We start from the raw sequence: 14037 nt of genomic DNA, 5'->3' as shown, positions 1-14037 counted from the left end.
CACTAATTAAGAATAACTTCCAAAACGTTCATTATAAACAGTTTAGGCCTCCATACAGTGAGTAGTGGTGGAGCTGAACACAAAACACACACAAGCAAGGGAAATGTGTTTCGTAGCCTACATCATGTTTAATCTTGACACTTTGCAGCAACATTGAAATATTTCTGCTTAATAAAGCCACGTGTAGCCCCGACCCTATCCTCTGATTGGCTGATTCAAACAGACTGGCTGTACATTAGACGCTAATCTGAGACTTGACAGTCCAATTATAAATGTGTTAAAGAAAATAACCAGTTAGTTGCTTAGCAACAACGTTGTTTTGCTATTGTTACAGGCCATAAAGCCAGGCGGAACATAGGACAGATAGGCCAATAATAATAATAATAATAATAATAATAATACAATAATAGTAATAATAATAATAATAATAATAATAATAATAATAATAATAATAATAATAATAATAATAACAATAATAATAACATAATGAAAACCCACTGACTGTTGGAATGTCTACATTCTTATAACAGGCCTATAAATATCCATTGACCTATTAACTGATGTTTTCATATAAATAGGCCATAGCTAAAATAATTAAGCTTTTTTTTTTCATAAGCATAAGCATCCATAAGCTATAACGTTAGGCTACAAAGCAGGAGAACAAAATTAAACTCATTTTGAATCTAAATCCTCATTTGCGTTTTTCTCCAGGCTCATTAAAATAAAGTAGCCAATGCAGTTTCCTACTAGACGTCCTGTTTTTAACCTGCGCTGATTTTACGACAGCTGAGGAGGTTTGAGGCAGTGCCCCTGCTGGGATCAGTGTGGTTAGCCCGGGACACGCAGAGTCCCACTCGGGAACGTTCCCTCGCTATGCACGCTGCGCTCCCTCTGCTTGTAACTCTCCGTCCGGCGCCGATAAGAGGCTGAAGCGGGTGTATTGGCCGCCGCCTTGAGTTTAATTACATTGTCAACAGAGAATAATTGTAATTGATTTCTGCTCGTCTTCCAAAGACCGCTGAACACACGGACCGACGTACGTACGTGCGCGCGCGCGCACACACACACACACACACACACACACACACACACACACACACACACACACACACACGACCATAGTCTAGTATCTATCTAGTTTTGATTCTCATGAGGATTTTAAATGTTTGGTTCAGAGATGTAGCAGAACATGGTTTGATGAGCTTTATAAGAGTGCAGTATCGCAGGAACCTTTAGATCCTTTGAAAGTCCAAAACCACAGATGTAAACATTTTTTTAAAGAGTTTCTACTGGTTTTTTGATTTTGGTATATACCTTTTTTTTTCAATCATTTTTTTTAATGTTTATTTGGAGATTTGAAGTCCCGATGGAGCAGCTGAACTAACAGGCACACTTAGGTTTTTTTTTTTTTATTTTTTTTTTTACGGTGTCTCCTCGTGCTCGTTAATTACAAGAGCTCGTGTAATTAATTGATCCCTCCCACTGTCGCCTGAGTGATAAGAAGCAGCATCCATCTGAAGCGCCTGGGAAGCAGTGATTCAGTGGAGGTCGTCATCCCCGCGGCCCTCCTCATCATCATCATCATCATCATCATCATCATCATCATCATCATAATCATTATTCCTGGCTGACGAAGCCACACAGCCTAAAATTTAATTTTAATTTTTTAACATGATAAATAAGAATGTATTCCTTATGAACACGCTATGAGGCACAGTTGTTTATAATCTTGACTATTTATGAAAATAGAATGCATTTTAAAGTATAGTCTTTCATCGTGCCTCAGAATATGAACGACTGCCTGTGAGACAATTAACACTAATTAACATCTGCATTCTACACAAAGACAGCTTATTAAAAGCACTTTGAAGACTTCCAAGCACTACAAAGTCAACAGTTTCAGCTTTTTGAGATGAATTCTTGTCAAAGGACGTCAACATGCTTGACACCAGAACATATAAAAGAGCATGGTGTTGCGGGAATTCAGCATGCTGGGCTTTCAAAAAGTCTGTGTAGATTAATCTCACACATCCAGGTACATCAGGTATATAAAATAACACTATTCAATGGACTGTGTGGTTGAAGAGTTGACAGGACATCTAAAATACAACTACAGTACATTTGGATAGTTTCCTTTCAACCTTACTTTCAAAAACATGCACACATTGCCTTTTCCTGCACAGAAAAGCCTGTCCATGTGAGCATACGCCCTATTTGATGTCAGCACACAGACCATAATGTAATGATATAATGGCAGAGAGGACACAGAAGCAGTGGAAATACATCAGAAGAGATGACTGTCAAATCCCCAATATAACAGGCAGCAAGTCTGCTCCTCCTCCTCGTCCCCCTTACAGACCACTACACTGTCCCATAGTCCAGGATTCGTCATCTCAGGCAGAGAAGGAAGGAAAAAATATTTTAATTGTGAGGAGAGCTGCTCAATGAAGTATGTAAAGAGGCTTCAGTCAGCCTTTTTAAAAGCTTAAATTCATTTCGCATTGTCCCAGTAAACTCATGGAAGATGGATGATACTCCTGGCGAGATCTCTCGCAGCTCACAGTAGGACAATAAGGAGGGAAATCAAGAGAAATATTTGGCAAAAGCAAAAGAAATATCTTTACCAAAGAGCCAGTTCCTCTTGGTGTTCTTGGTGCTTGGTGTTCTTGCTTTTGTTTGTTTTGCTGGACATTTTGATCGGACAGGGGTGCATGTGAGTAAAGGTGCATGATGAGAGTGGACTCTGATCCATTCCCAGTACTGTATGTGCTAGGTTAAAAGTTAGGTTAGGTTAAACGTGCCCTGCCACACGTATTTCATTACTTTGTGGTAATGTCTGAAGTTCTTCCATGGACTCTGTAACATTCTTTTGTGGAAAAAATCCCTTGGTTACCTTGTTTCAAGCCATTCTAGCGTGGTATAGAAAGCCTGCAGGAAGACTCAGCTCAATTTGTGCCAGTTCTCATAAATATTCAACGAGCTAAGCTGCTTGACTCTGATTGGCTAACAGCTAGCCAATGAGAGCCTGGCTATCAGCATCCTTTACCCAGCGCAACTGGGCGAGCTCATGAATAGTAATGAGCTCAGGCAACATGATGTCAGACTGACCAGCTTTTGTAATTGGCCTGATTTCTCCGCTTATTTCCTTTCAGTGGCTAGACCTGACAGAGGAGGTAGCAGTTCATTTTCACATTCACGACAAAACACAAACACATACGGACCGAACAAATTTCAAAAAATGCAAGTAAAAACGGTTTTGTGTGGCAGGGCACCTTTAAGGTTAATAGTGGGCCAAACTAGATTTAAAAGTTGAGGATTTTCAGACATCTAGGTTACTCATAAATGTTTCAACAGCATTTCATGACTGCTTTTCAATGTGCAGAGTAATTGGAATGCCCTTGAAACGAGGACTACATGTAATCTAAACTTCTTAAAAAGTAATTTTTTTTGTTTCATGTTTCAATATGCTTAATAAAACACGAGGAGAAAATCTCATACGTTATGTTTTTTTTTTTTTATTACAAGGCAGAGAAACAATCCTTACATTCAAAACATGAAAACCATTTGAATACATGAATGGTCAGTTAAAAAGCAGGCTGTATTTGCTGGATGTTGTACCATGCGATGGCTGACACTATTGCAGGCTGTAAGTAAGCTTCCTGTCTCCGAAGTCAAACGTGACCAACAGTGAGCGAGGGTCCTTCTTGTTTTTACGCACGGTGATCTTTCCCTGGAGCTCCTCTCCTGAAAAAAGGATAGAGAAACACCAATATCAGTGCACGGTTGGTTTCACATTGGAGACAGGAAACCTCTTCACTGGAGAGTCCCTCCTCTCCAGTGAAGGTGTGTGAATCACTGAAAGCAGCTGGTTCAGTTGGAATGAAAATCTGGCACACAGTCGGCCATCTCTGCCTGTGTGTCGAAATGTTCCGCTAGAATCTTCAGCTAGAAATAAACTTGCTTGTAAAGGCTTTTAAAGTCAAAGGCTATTTATAGTTCACTGTCACACCAAGGTTTCTCAAGACTTTGACAATAAAACAGATGTTCAAATAGAAAGAAAATGATCAAGAGTGGAGTGAAAATCCACAAAGATAAACACAAAACTGTTGCAAATAAGCAAAACTGCATATAAGTGAGGTAGATTATAAGACAGAGAGAAGTTCTGTTTGGAAGGGTTCCAGTCAGGTAGCGTTTCTATCAACGGTGGGAAGCCCCAAAGCACTGGACCACAGCGGAAGAAAAACTCTCTAAACGGACTGATTTTTTTTCTTTTACAAATAGAGGTTGTCCACTTTAACAGTACGAGACAAAATTACAGAAAATTACAATGGAAATAAAAATACCGTACACAGGCAAGAGAAGCTTGTTTTCATGTCTCAGGATCAAACTACAATCTGATTGTATGCACTGCAAATGGTTCACAGCAAAGTAAAGAGACTAATATTATTATAACTTGCCTTCTGTGCAGTACATATTCAACAACTTCTGCAGGAGGTGAAAAAAGTCTGTAGAAATAATAGCCCCAAGCATGTTGGTTCCTACTGGAATTATTAAAAATTGGTCACAAATATATAGTTACATTTGTTTTTTTAAAGGCTCAGTACAGGGTTTCTACAGGTTTCAACAAGTCAAATTGAAGATGTTTTAAGACCTTTTTAAGACTATTAATAAATAAATTTAAGACCTATATCACAACATCAAAAACGACATGTTTAGATGTCAGATGTCAACATCGTCTGAAACAATTCCCCGATTTCCTCATCGGCATATAGGACTGGTGTCTAGATTGGCTGCAATATAAGTTGCATGTTGGTCTCATTTGTAGTCATAATACAGGAAATTATATTTGGACTAGCGAAAGAAAGAACTACAGATGCCACAGAATAAAAAAAAAAAAACACATTGTAAATTAGAGGTAGTGTTACATTGACGTATGAAAATTAAGACCGGTTTAAAATTATTTAAGACCTAGAACATGATACTTCAGCGGATTTAAGACTTTTTAAGGCCTTAAATTTTGAGATTTTTTTTTTTAGACCTTTTAAGACCCCGCGGAAACCCTGTCAGTATTTTCCTTAAACGGCTGGGAACTGTAGGTTTTAGCAAATGTTACTCAAACAGGACTTAATAAACCATTTGTTGGGCGGTATTTTCAGCTGCGGATGAATACACATCTAGTGTGCAAATTTACGGCAGCAGGACGGTGTGTGTGTGGGATTGAGTCAAAATAAACCACAGTGTGTGTGTTCATGGTAACGAAGGAACACGTCACCCAGTGTGGCTTATTGATGTTGCTATAATTATACAATTATGTTTTTGTGGGTTTTTTTTCTCCATATCTCTCCTTGGAAATCAGTTGCATTTGTTTTGGGATGGCAAATCACGTTATGTGAGCACGTACGTAAAGTGATTCATGTTTGCTCCTGTGCACTATTTTTCCCAAACTGGTTGTTTGAGAAGAAGTGACTGGACTTTTTGTTCTCCTTAGAGAAAGTACAAGAAAATAAAACTGATAACAATCCTCGGTATATCATGACCATAACATAACATCTGGGCGTTTATATCAGACTCTGATATAAAAAAGTAAAACACTGAAAGGCAGACAACATCGATCGGCGTGTTCATAATAAAAGAGAAATGAATAACTGCTCATAAAAAGAAATCTTCCTGACGCCCTGCAGCAGTACAGAGCTGCTGAGCTCAGGCCTCTGCATGAGCAGAGACACATTGGCGCTTATAGAAACCATGATGTGTGGAAAGGCAATGTGGTTTAATGTATGTTAATAAGCAAGAGTGTGTGTGTGTGTGTGTGTGTGAGCGTGTATGAAATCTCCAGATGGCAGCGAGAAGGAAGTGCGTTTACAGTACGACGCGCGAGCAAATCGGGAGGCCGGGAGAAGGCGCTGATGATTATGACGCGTAATCACACTGATTAACTTCACGTTTGACTGCTGGAGATAAATGAATGTTTACCCACACGGCAAACAAGCACCCCCCCACTTCCCCCTCCCCCAACCACCCTCATCGCTGTGCTACGCGCTCTTCGTCGCTGGAGGTTAGAGGAGGACGAGGAGAGAGAAAACGCTGACTGTGGCGCTTTCTCCGTCGAAGCGTTCGCCATCACTGCTGTCACGTCTCGCTCGTTGCCATGCCAATGCCGCTGTCACAGAGTCTTTGCTGCTGGCGCCGCTCTCTGGGTCTGTCAGTCCACTGCAGGGAGGACAGACAGACACAGCCTTTACACGGAGTGTAACAAATGAGCAAGAGCTGAACTCGCCTCTTCTAAAGGAAAATCAGTCCATTTTTAGATTTGGGTGGTGAAGATAAAAATCTGTTAGTGAGGGGCTAGACTCCCTCCTATGTTGGAAAAGAGAACAGGAGGAAACTTTACAAACAGTATATTCAAGCTTTAGTAATAATGTTACAAAGTGCCATTTAAAGTAAAAGTAACCTAACCAAACCCATGCAAACAAACAGCACAGCCGCATTCGCCGATCCTACAGGGGAAATATTAGGGAGGACGGGGATACCAGCATCTTCAAAAGCCTCAGCATGATCCCCTTTAGTCCTCATTCTGGACATTGGAGCTGGAAAGAGGGACCTGCCCAAAGAGCTCAGGCTGTGTTTCACCATAAGGAATTAACAATTCGGAAATATAACGAGGAGCCAAGCCATGGTAGGCCTTGAGAGTAATTAGAAAAATATCACAAAAACACACTACTGAGTGTAAAGATGATACTGATACTGAAACCTCTCTTCCTAGTTCTACTAAGGAGCCTTGCTGCAGCATTTATTAACTTTAGGTGGGAAACAGGCCAAAAAAAAAGACTTTGAGTATACGAAAGGAATGGCTCTTTTTTTGGCATCATCGGACAACAGAAATAATTTGAGGATCAAGTCCTGATCAAACTGAACGGTTAGATTTCTGGCTTTCTTCTATAACTAGCAAAACACCAGCAGCTCGTTGCTGCACCCAACAGATAGAAATGTCGCAAGGCTGGTAAAAGATGCAGCGCGTAATAAGAATGTAAAAGACGCTGTCTGTCCTCCATTCCATCACCAACCTAACGAACTGGGTCAGTCGTCGACACTGGACGCAAGACAAACCAGCTGGAACAGAAAAGGTCACTAACACACGTCTGGTTTGTGTTTTCTGTGTGGCTAAACCCTGGTGATCTCTGCATAAAGGCCGATGTTAAGGATGTCCCATAAAACAAAACAAACTGTCTTTGCTTTCGGGGCGACCTCTATCTTACCCAGGAGAGTGCGTTCCCCACGTAGGCTGACTCCGATTCTCCACTGGGCGCGCCTGTGCTGCGTTCCGGTTTTGTTCCGTTCTCCGCCACGTGCCATACCACACCAGGAGCGTATTAGAAGCGGAGCGTCTTGCTGCCCGATTTGCAGATTTGATTGTCTCTACAGGTCCTTTACAGAACAATTGTGTGTTTATTAAGCTAGTATCTACCTTCCACTCCAGGCACTCCTGACATTAAACTCCATGCCTTCTCTTTTCTGGTGTTGTCCTTAAAAAAAGATCTGTGATGTTGTATTATTTTTTCTATCTATCTATCTATCTATCTATCTATCTATCTATCGTTGTCCGTGGCGTTGTAAAGGAGACATAACAGTATTGGTGGGGGATGTCTTTTTTATTTTTTTGGGGCATTTCTGCCTTTATTGGATAGGAAAGCTGAGATATGAAAGGGGAGAGAGAGGGGGGAAGAGATGCAGGAAAACCGTCACAGGTCGGAGTCGAACCCTAGACCTTCTGCGTCGAGGAATAAACCTCTGCATATGTGCGCCCGCTCTACCAACTGAGCTAATCGGCCACTGGGGGGGGGGGGTGTCTTTTGATAAATTGACTGGATAGTCTCGCTGTTTCACTTCCTGCCTGGCTGTCCGAAAGCCCGGCGGCTAGCGTGGAAATAGACCTGGCGTGTATCTTTAGCTGAGCGCACACGCCGTGGCGCGGCTGGTGGAATATCAAGCATTGACTTGAATGGCAGCGATTGCATGCGGGGGTCGCGGCACCTCCAGAACGCAGCGCAGACGCACCCGGTGGAAAATAGGGGTGAGCCCTTGGCAGCGGCCTGAGTTCGAATCCGACCTGCGGCCCTTTGCTGCATGCCGTCCCTCCTCTCTCTCCTTTCCTATCTTCAAGCTATTCTATCAATTAAAGGCCAATAAAGCCAAAAAAAAGTAATCTTTAAAAAAAAAAAAAAAAAAAAAAACTCTCTTTGCTTTCACTTATTTGACAGGGAATGACACAAGGAGCCTCAATTTCGCACAAGCTATAACAGCAACAGAGCCTGGTGCTCATGGGAGACAGCGGACGGCTGCAGTCAAACTCAAGTTGGCAAAAAGGCTGATAAAGGTTAAAGGAATAATTGCTTGACTTTTGGAGACCTTTTGAAAAAAGGAGATGTGGGACCAAAGACGTTTGCCCTCAAAATAACGGGGAAAAAAAGAAGAAACAATCCGACTAACCCCTCGTGTTTCACATTTAGGAACAGAACCACCCACCGAATGTCTGTTCAGTCGTGGTGCGACTACAGCAGCTCTGCTGTAATCAGTCAGACCAAACTCCTCATGGAAGAGGCTTCAGTAAACTGGCCACTCCTGATGCCGGGAGAAAGAGTTAACCATGTGTGGAAATGAGTCGGGGAATGGAGCCGGGCTTTCACCACGATGTCGTACATCAACATGCCAGTGTCATTAAGCGCTACCAGGCCCACAGAAACAGCCCAATGCAGCCTTTCCCCATGAAATTACACTGGAAATACATGGCTCGCATTAGTGATTCATTTAGACTGTTGCCATTTACATGTTAACCATTTAGCTCACACTCCTTACATACCTTCAGTATCTGCAGCTCCATACAGTGAGGGCAAGTGTAGGCTGAGCTGAAGTACTCATTTTCTTTAAGTTTTACCGATTTTCACAGCAAAATACTATGACATTTTTGAAAGGATTGGTTTAAACTGTTTTACCTAAACTTTATGTCCTCATGAAAGTGGAAGACAATGATTTCATGTGAAGTTAATGTACTATACCAGCGGTAGGAGTGCAAGACAGAGCTTCATAAGCCTGATGGGGCATTTAAAAAATCATTCCAGTGGCTCTAAAAGTGTAAGTAAAAGAAATATAAGCTGAGGAGAGAGAGATGTTTTTTTCTGTCAATTAGCAATATAACAGAGCTGATGAATGTTAACTTTGTTACAATGCTCTTGGGAATTCCAACTTTCATCGAAATATTAAAAAAGTTTGGATGAGACACAGGGATGCACAGAGTTCCACTTCAGCCCCTTCCCTGACACTGCAGTAAGGCTCATGGCCACATTTCAGCCACACCTCCTTGACATCCTCCCTCTTGCTCCCGTCTACCTTCATTTAGTCCGTTTTTACTTCTCAGACCGTTTCCTGTTCAGTACAGAGCTAAGAGCTAAGACACAAAGACAGCTAAGACACAAAAACAGTGTGTTAGATTCCAGCCCTGAGGAACCTGAAGGTTGGTTCGGCCACTGCCGTTTGCCAGCTCAAGGACCTTTGGATTTCAACCGAGGGGATGGGGGGGTGAGTGAGTGAAATGAGCTTGGACAAGTGAGGGCGGGGGAAAGAGGAGATCTGGAAGAGCTACAGCACCACTTGGGACAGAGACTCATGAAAGTGGGTGGAAACAAAAAACACCTGACTGTCCAATGAAAGTCCAGACAAGAACAAACGCCCAAGGCGCAGGTACAGTATCCAGGCCACCGCCTCACCTAGAGGATCATGGGACTTTGTTGCAAAACAAATTGTGACCTCCTTTCTCTGGTTACATTAAGTAGGTAAAGCTGTGAAAAAGGGACCATCCTCTTCAATAGCCGAGCTACACAAACACACCAGAGCATGACAAATGATTCGCTGTTTAATTTATTACTCTGCCAGCTGAGAGGATTTGCAGGGATGTTTTGTTCCAGCCTGCTGCGTGCCTTCTCTCTCTTCTGCCGGCACCTCCCACAGAAGCGCAGCCTCGAAGTTAATTACTGCTGCACTCGTACAAACACATCAAACAGGATTCGGTCTCCGCCATGATAAATCACCGCAGACAGAGTCGGTCACTACAGCCAATCAGAGCTGAAGGTGCTTCTCAGTCAATACCTAGGAGGAGAGGCCACGTGTGTGTGTATGTGTTTGTGTGTGTGTGTGTGTGTAAGAGTTTTGTCATCTTCAAGGTGACTTTAGGAAGTTTTCTCTTACAGCCAGAGTTTAGTATAGAAGTATGCAAGTACTCTTGTGAATTTGAGTGTGTAAAGGAGCAGTGTGTGTATGTGTGTGTTGTAAAGTACCCCATAGAAGCCTAGCAGGCAGCCGGTGAATGCTGTTAAAAACTCAATTTCTGGTTTACGGCCCCTGGAGGAGGCTGGGGACCGTCAGGATGCCGGGGTGGAGCGAGCACATCAATAACCTGCCGCTCACTCCCTTACTCACACTCTTCTGCCTTCATTTTGTTCTTCTTTTAAACTTTTCCTTCCCATACTTGGCTTCGTTCACATATACAGCACAGACTGATGGATCTTTACAGAGTCAACGTCAGTTTGAGCTAGACTCCGCTGGATTGAAACTGGCTGGTTTTGAGCTCAGGATGTGTGTGTGTGTGTGTGTGTGTGTGTGTGTGTGTGTGTGTAAAAGGTGACTTTAGGAAGTTTTATTTTACAGCCAGACCGAAAGAGCGCCAGTCAAACCTCAAATCAAGGGAAACAATAGATAAGGGAGAGCACACTGGACAATGACAGTTTTGAACAACTAATATCCTCCCTCCTACCAACCCACTTTGTCAACTATTTTGTAAAAAAGATAGATGACATACGCTCTTCATTCTCCACCACACCTTCTGAAATCACCTTACCATCCATCACATCCAGTACTCTTTCCTCTTTCACCCCTTTATCTCCAAACCAAATTCTTACTTTGATTACCTCTGCCCGTCCAACCACCTGCCCCCTGGATCCTATCCCTTCTCACCTTCTCCAGTCCATTGCTCCTGACCTCCTTCCTTTCCTCACCCATCTCATTAACATCTCCTTGTCAACTGGCTGTTTCCCTGATGCCCTCAAAGAGGCAAGAGTGACCCCACTACTCAAAAAACCAACACTCGACTCCTCTGATGTAAATAACTATAGACCCGTCTCCCTTCTTCCATTTCTATCTAAAACTCTTGAGCGTGCCATTTATAATCAACTCTCTACCTATCTCCACCAGAACAATCTTCTTGATCCCCACCAGTCTGGCTTCAAGGCTGGTCACTCAACAGAAACTGCCCTCCTTGCTGTCACTGAGCAGCTTCACATCGCTAGAACAACCTCTCTCTCCTCCATCATCATCCTTCTGGACCTTTCTGCTGCCTTTGACACAGTGAACCACCAGATCCTCATTTCGACACTCCGAAATCTGGGTGTCTTAGGCTCTGCGCTCTCATTGCTCACATCTTACCTCGCCGACCGAACCTACCGGGTAACTTGGAGAGGATCTAGCTCAGAACCTTGCCCACTCAAAACTGGCGTTCCTCAGGGATCAGTCCTGGGTCCCCTCCTCTTTTCTCTGTACACCAACTCTCTCGGGTCTGTCATTCAGTCGCACGGCTTTTCTTATCACAGCTACGCAGATGACACCCAACGAATTCTCTCCTTTCCTGAGTCTGAAACTCAAGTAGCAGCACGTATCTCGGCCTGTCTGACTGACATCGCTTCTTGGATGTCTACACACCATCTGAAACTCAACCTCGACAAGACTGAGCTCCTTTTACTTCCAGGGAAGGGCTCTCCTACCCAAGACCTGACTATAACAATTGACAACTCTGTGGTAGTCCCCACCAAGACTGCTAGAAACCTGGGTGTGACACTTCTTCCGACTACACCTTGGATATTAAAAAAAAAAAAATAATAATTCTTGAACCTGCACTTTCATATGTCTCTTTGTAGCTTTGCTTATTTAAAGCTAGTGTACTTGCACTTACTACTTGTTGTCTGGAGTTTGAACCTTCACAGTTGAAAGCACTTAATTGTAAGTCTCTTTGGATAAAAGCGTCAGCTGAATGACATGTAATGTAATAATATTACAGCTATGTGAGATGTTTTCAATGCGTGGGGGTCATGAAAACAGGACGATTCGTCCAGTCGGGAGTGTGAATATCGACAGTAAATGCAACGGAAATCCAGTCTTTAGTTTCCTATATAGGCTATCCTGTCATAACCTCGTGAGACCGTCCTGATCTCGCGAGCTCCAGTTTTCCACTCGCAGATCAGTCTGGCATCTTGAGATAGAGAAAATTTGGAGCCGTTCGCCAAACGATCGACCAATCAGCGTTGGTTTTGAGGTGGGTTTAGGTGTGACGCAACGAGAAGCGACTGTTCAGTCTAAACAACATGGCGGCTTCCACGGATGAGATGAGCGTAGCTGTCACGCAAGTTTTATCCGAATTAGAAAGTATTCCTTCATTGAAAGAAGAGCAAAAAACGGCACTGGAGGCTTTTCTCGGAGGAAAAGATGTTTTTGCTCTTCTCCCGACTGGTTTCGGCAAGATTTTGATATATCAACTGGCTCCGCTAGTCGTGAAGAAGGTGGTGATAGACAGATGGCTTATCCAATCAGCTAACCAGTATTTTCGCCCCTTACCAAAAGTTCTCCAACGGAAAGTTCTCAGATGGATATGCCAGCAAATGCGAAGCAATCCATCTAGCGGAGTCAGGTTAATCCTGTCATTGACCGAAGGGGAATTTTCAGCCTGTTAGTGGTTGATAGGTGGATATTTCAGCATACATGTTTCAAATGTATTTCATATCTTATGTAAGGTCTTGTATGCAGTGTACTACACAAGAAGATTAGTCTGGGGACAACCTTCACACACACAGGAAACTGGAGCCTGGAATGTGTGAATCTATTAGAAGTATTTCCATATAAGGATTAGTTTTGAGGTAATATTGTCCAACACAAATAGATAGATTGGAATGTGTGAAGCCCCAACAAGTATAAAGGAGGAGTTATTTTGATGTTCATAGAGACATTATGGGTACATGCTCTTAGGAGTGTGTACACATGGTTATCTCCCTCTCTCGGAGAGAAACTTGTTCAATATTGAATAAAGCTGCATTTAATCTAAATTCATTGGACTGGTCGTCTGTGAAGTCTCCACCATCATTTCCATGATATCAGCCCGATATCAGTGGTAAAAAGGTTAAGTTAAAATAAAACCTTAATGATTAATTTAGTTTATCTTGAAAAACCCAATACACAGTACTGTTTCATATTTACACAAAAGTGCCCCCCAAAAGGGATAGAATACATAAAGGGGGCAAAGAAGGGATTCCAGGTTTACTTCTGTGATGTATAGACATACGTCCAACTCTCTGAAACTACTGGAGGGATGAACGCCACTCTTCTAAAAGATATTCCCTCATTTGGTGTTATTGTGATGGTGGTAGAGAGGGCTGTCTAACACGTTGGTCCAATATCACCCATAGGTGTTCAACTCTGTTCCACTGCTTTGAGATGTAACTGTGAAGGCCAATACCATATGATTCACATCATTTTCATGAAACCATTCAGTGCCCCCTCGAGCCCTGTATTGAAGCATCTGCATTCGTTATGTTTCTCCACTCTGCACAGGTGAAACAGGGAACACAGCCCGACATTTTGCACCAGATAATCAAATGAAATCCGTCCGTTTCCCTCTGCAGTTTCCCACTTCTGTATTGCGTAAGCATGCTGTCGTCCTCAGCGCTCAGTCTCAGCTGGGTTTATCTGACCCAGCAGAGCGAGAAGCCTGCGATAGCGTTTGGGCAGCGTCAGAGGTTTTGACGTTCTTATCATCCTGGCAGAGCGTGGCTAAGGGCCGCCGGACAACAAACGCCTCCGTCCCTCCGCAGGTCATTTATTACAGTAGACTCTCATCTAATACCTAGTCAGTAAGGGGACAGCCGGCTCCGAGGCTCATCCATCCCCACATCAGCAGACACATCTGCGATTCCCATTATGATAACGTGCACAGAGGGACAGAGC

The 14037-nt window shown here is 42.9% G+C and overlaps 1 protein-coding gene across 2 annotated transcripts in view; it reads right to left on the bottom strand.

Annotated features, from left to right (window-relative positions):
- Window positions 1-3518: 3518 nt before the first annotated feature.
- Window positions 3519-14037, bottom strand: part of prmt3 (protein arginine methyltransferase 3) — a 76071-nt gene continuing 65552 nt past the window's right edge. For both annotated transcript variants that reach the window (XM_031323607.2, XM_031323608.2), the window contains exon 16: window positions 3519-3744. In XM_031323607.2, the coding sequence (XP_031179467.1) occupies window positions 3635-3744 (110 nt within the window). In that variant the 3' untranslated portion in view covers window positions 3519-3634. The remainder of the gene's footprint in view (window positions 3745-14037) is intronic.

The sequence above is a fragment of the Sander lucioperca genome, chromosome 3, assembly GCF_008315115.2.
Source record: "Sander lucioperca isolate FBNREF2018 chromosome 3, SLUC_FBN_1.2, whole genome shotgun sequence".
NCBI lineage: Eukaryota > Metazoa > Chordata > Actinopteri > Perciformes > Percidae > Sander > Sander lucioperca.
This window is presented reverse-complemented; position numbering and strand designations above follow the sequence as displayed.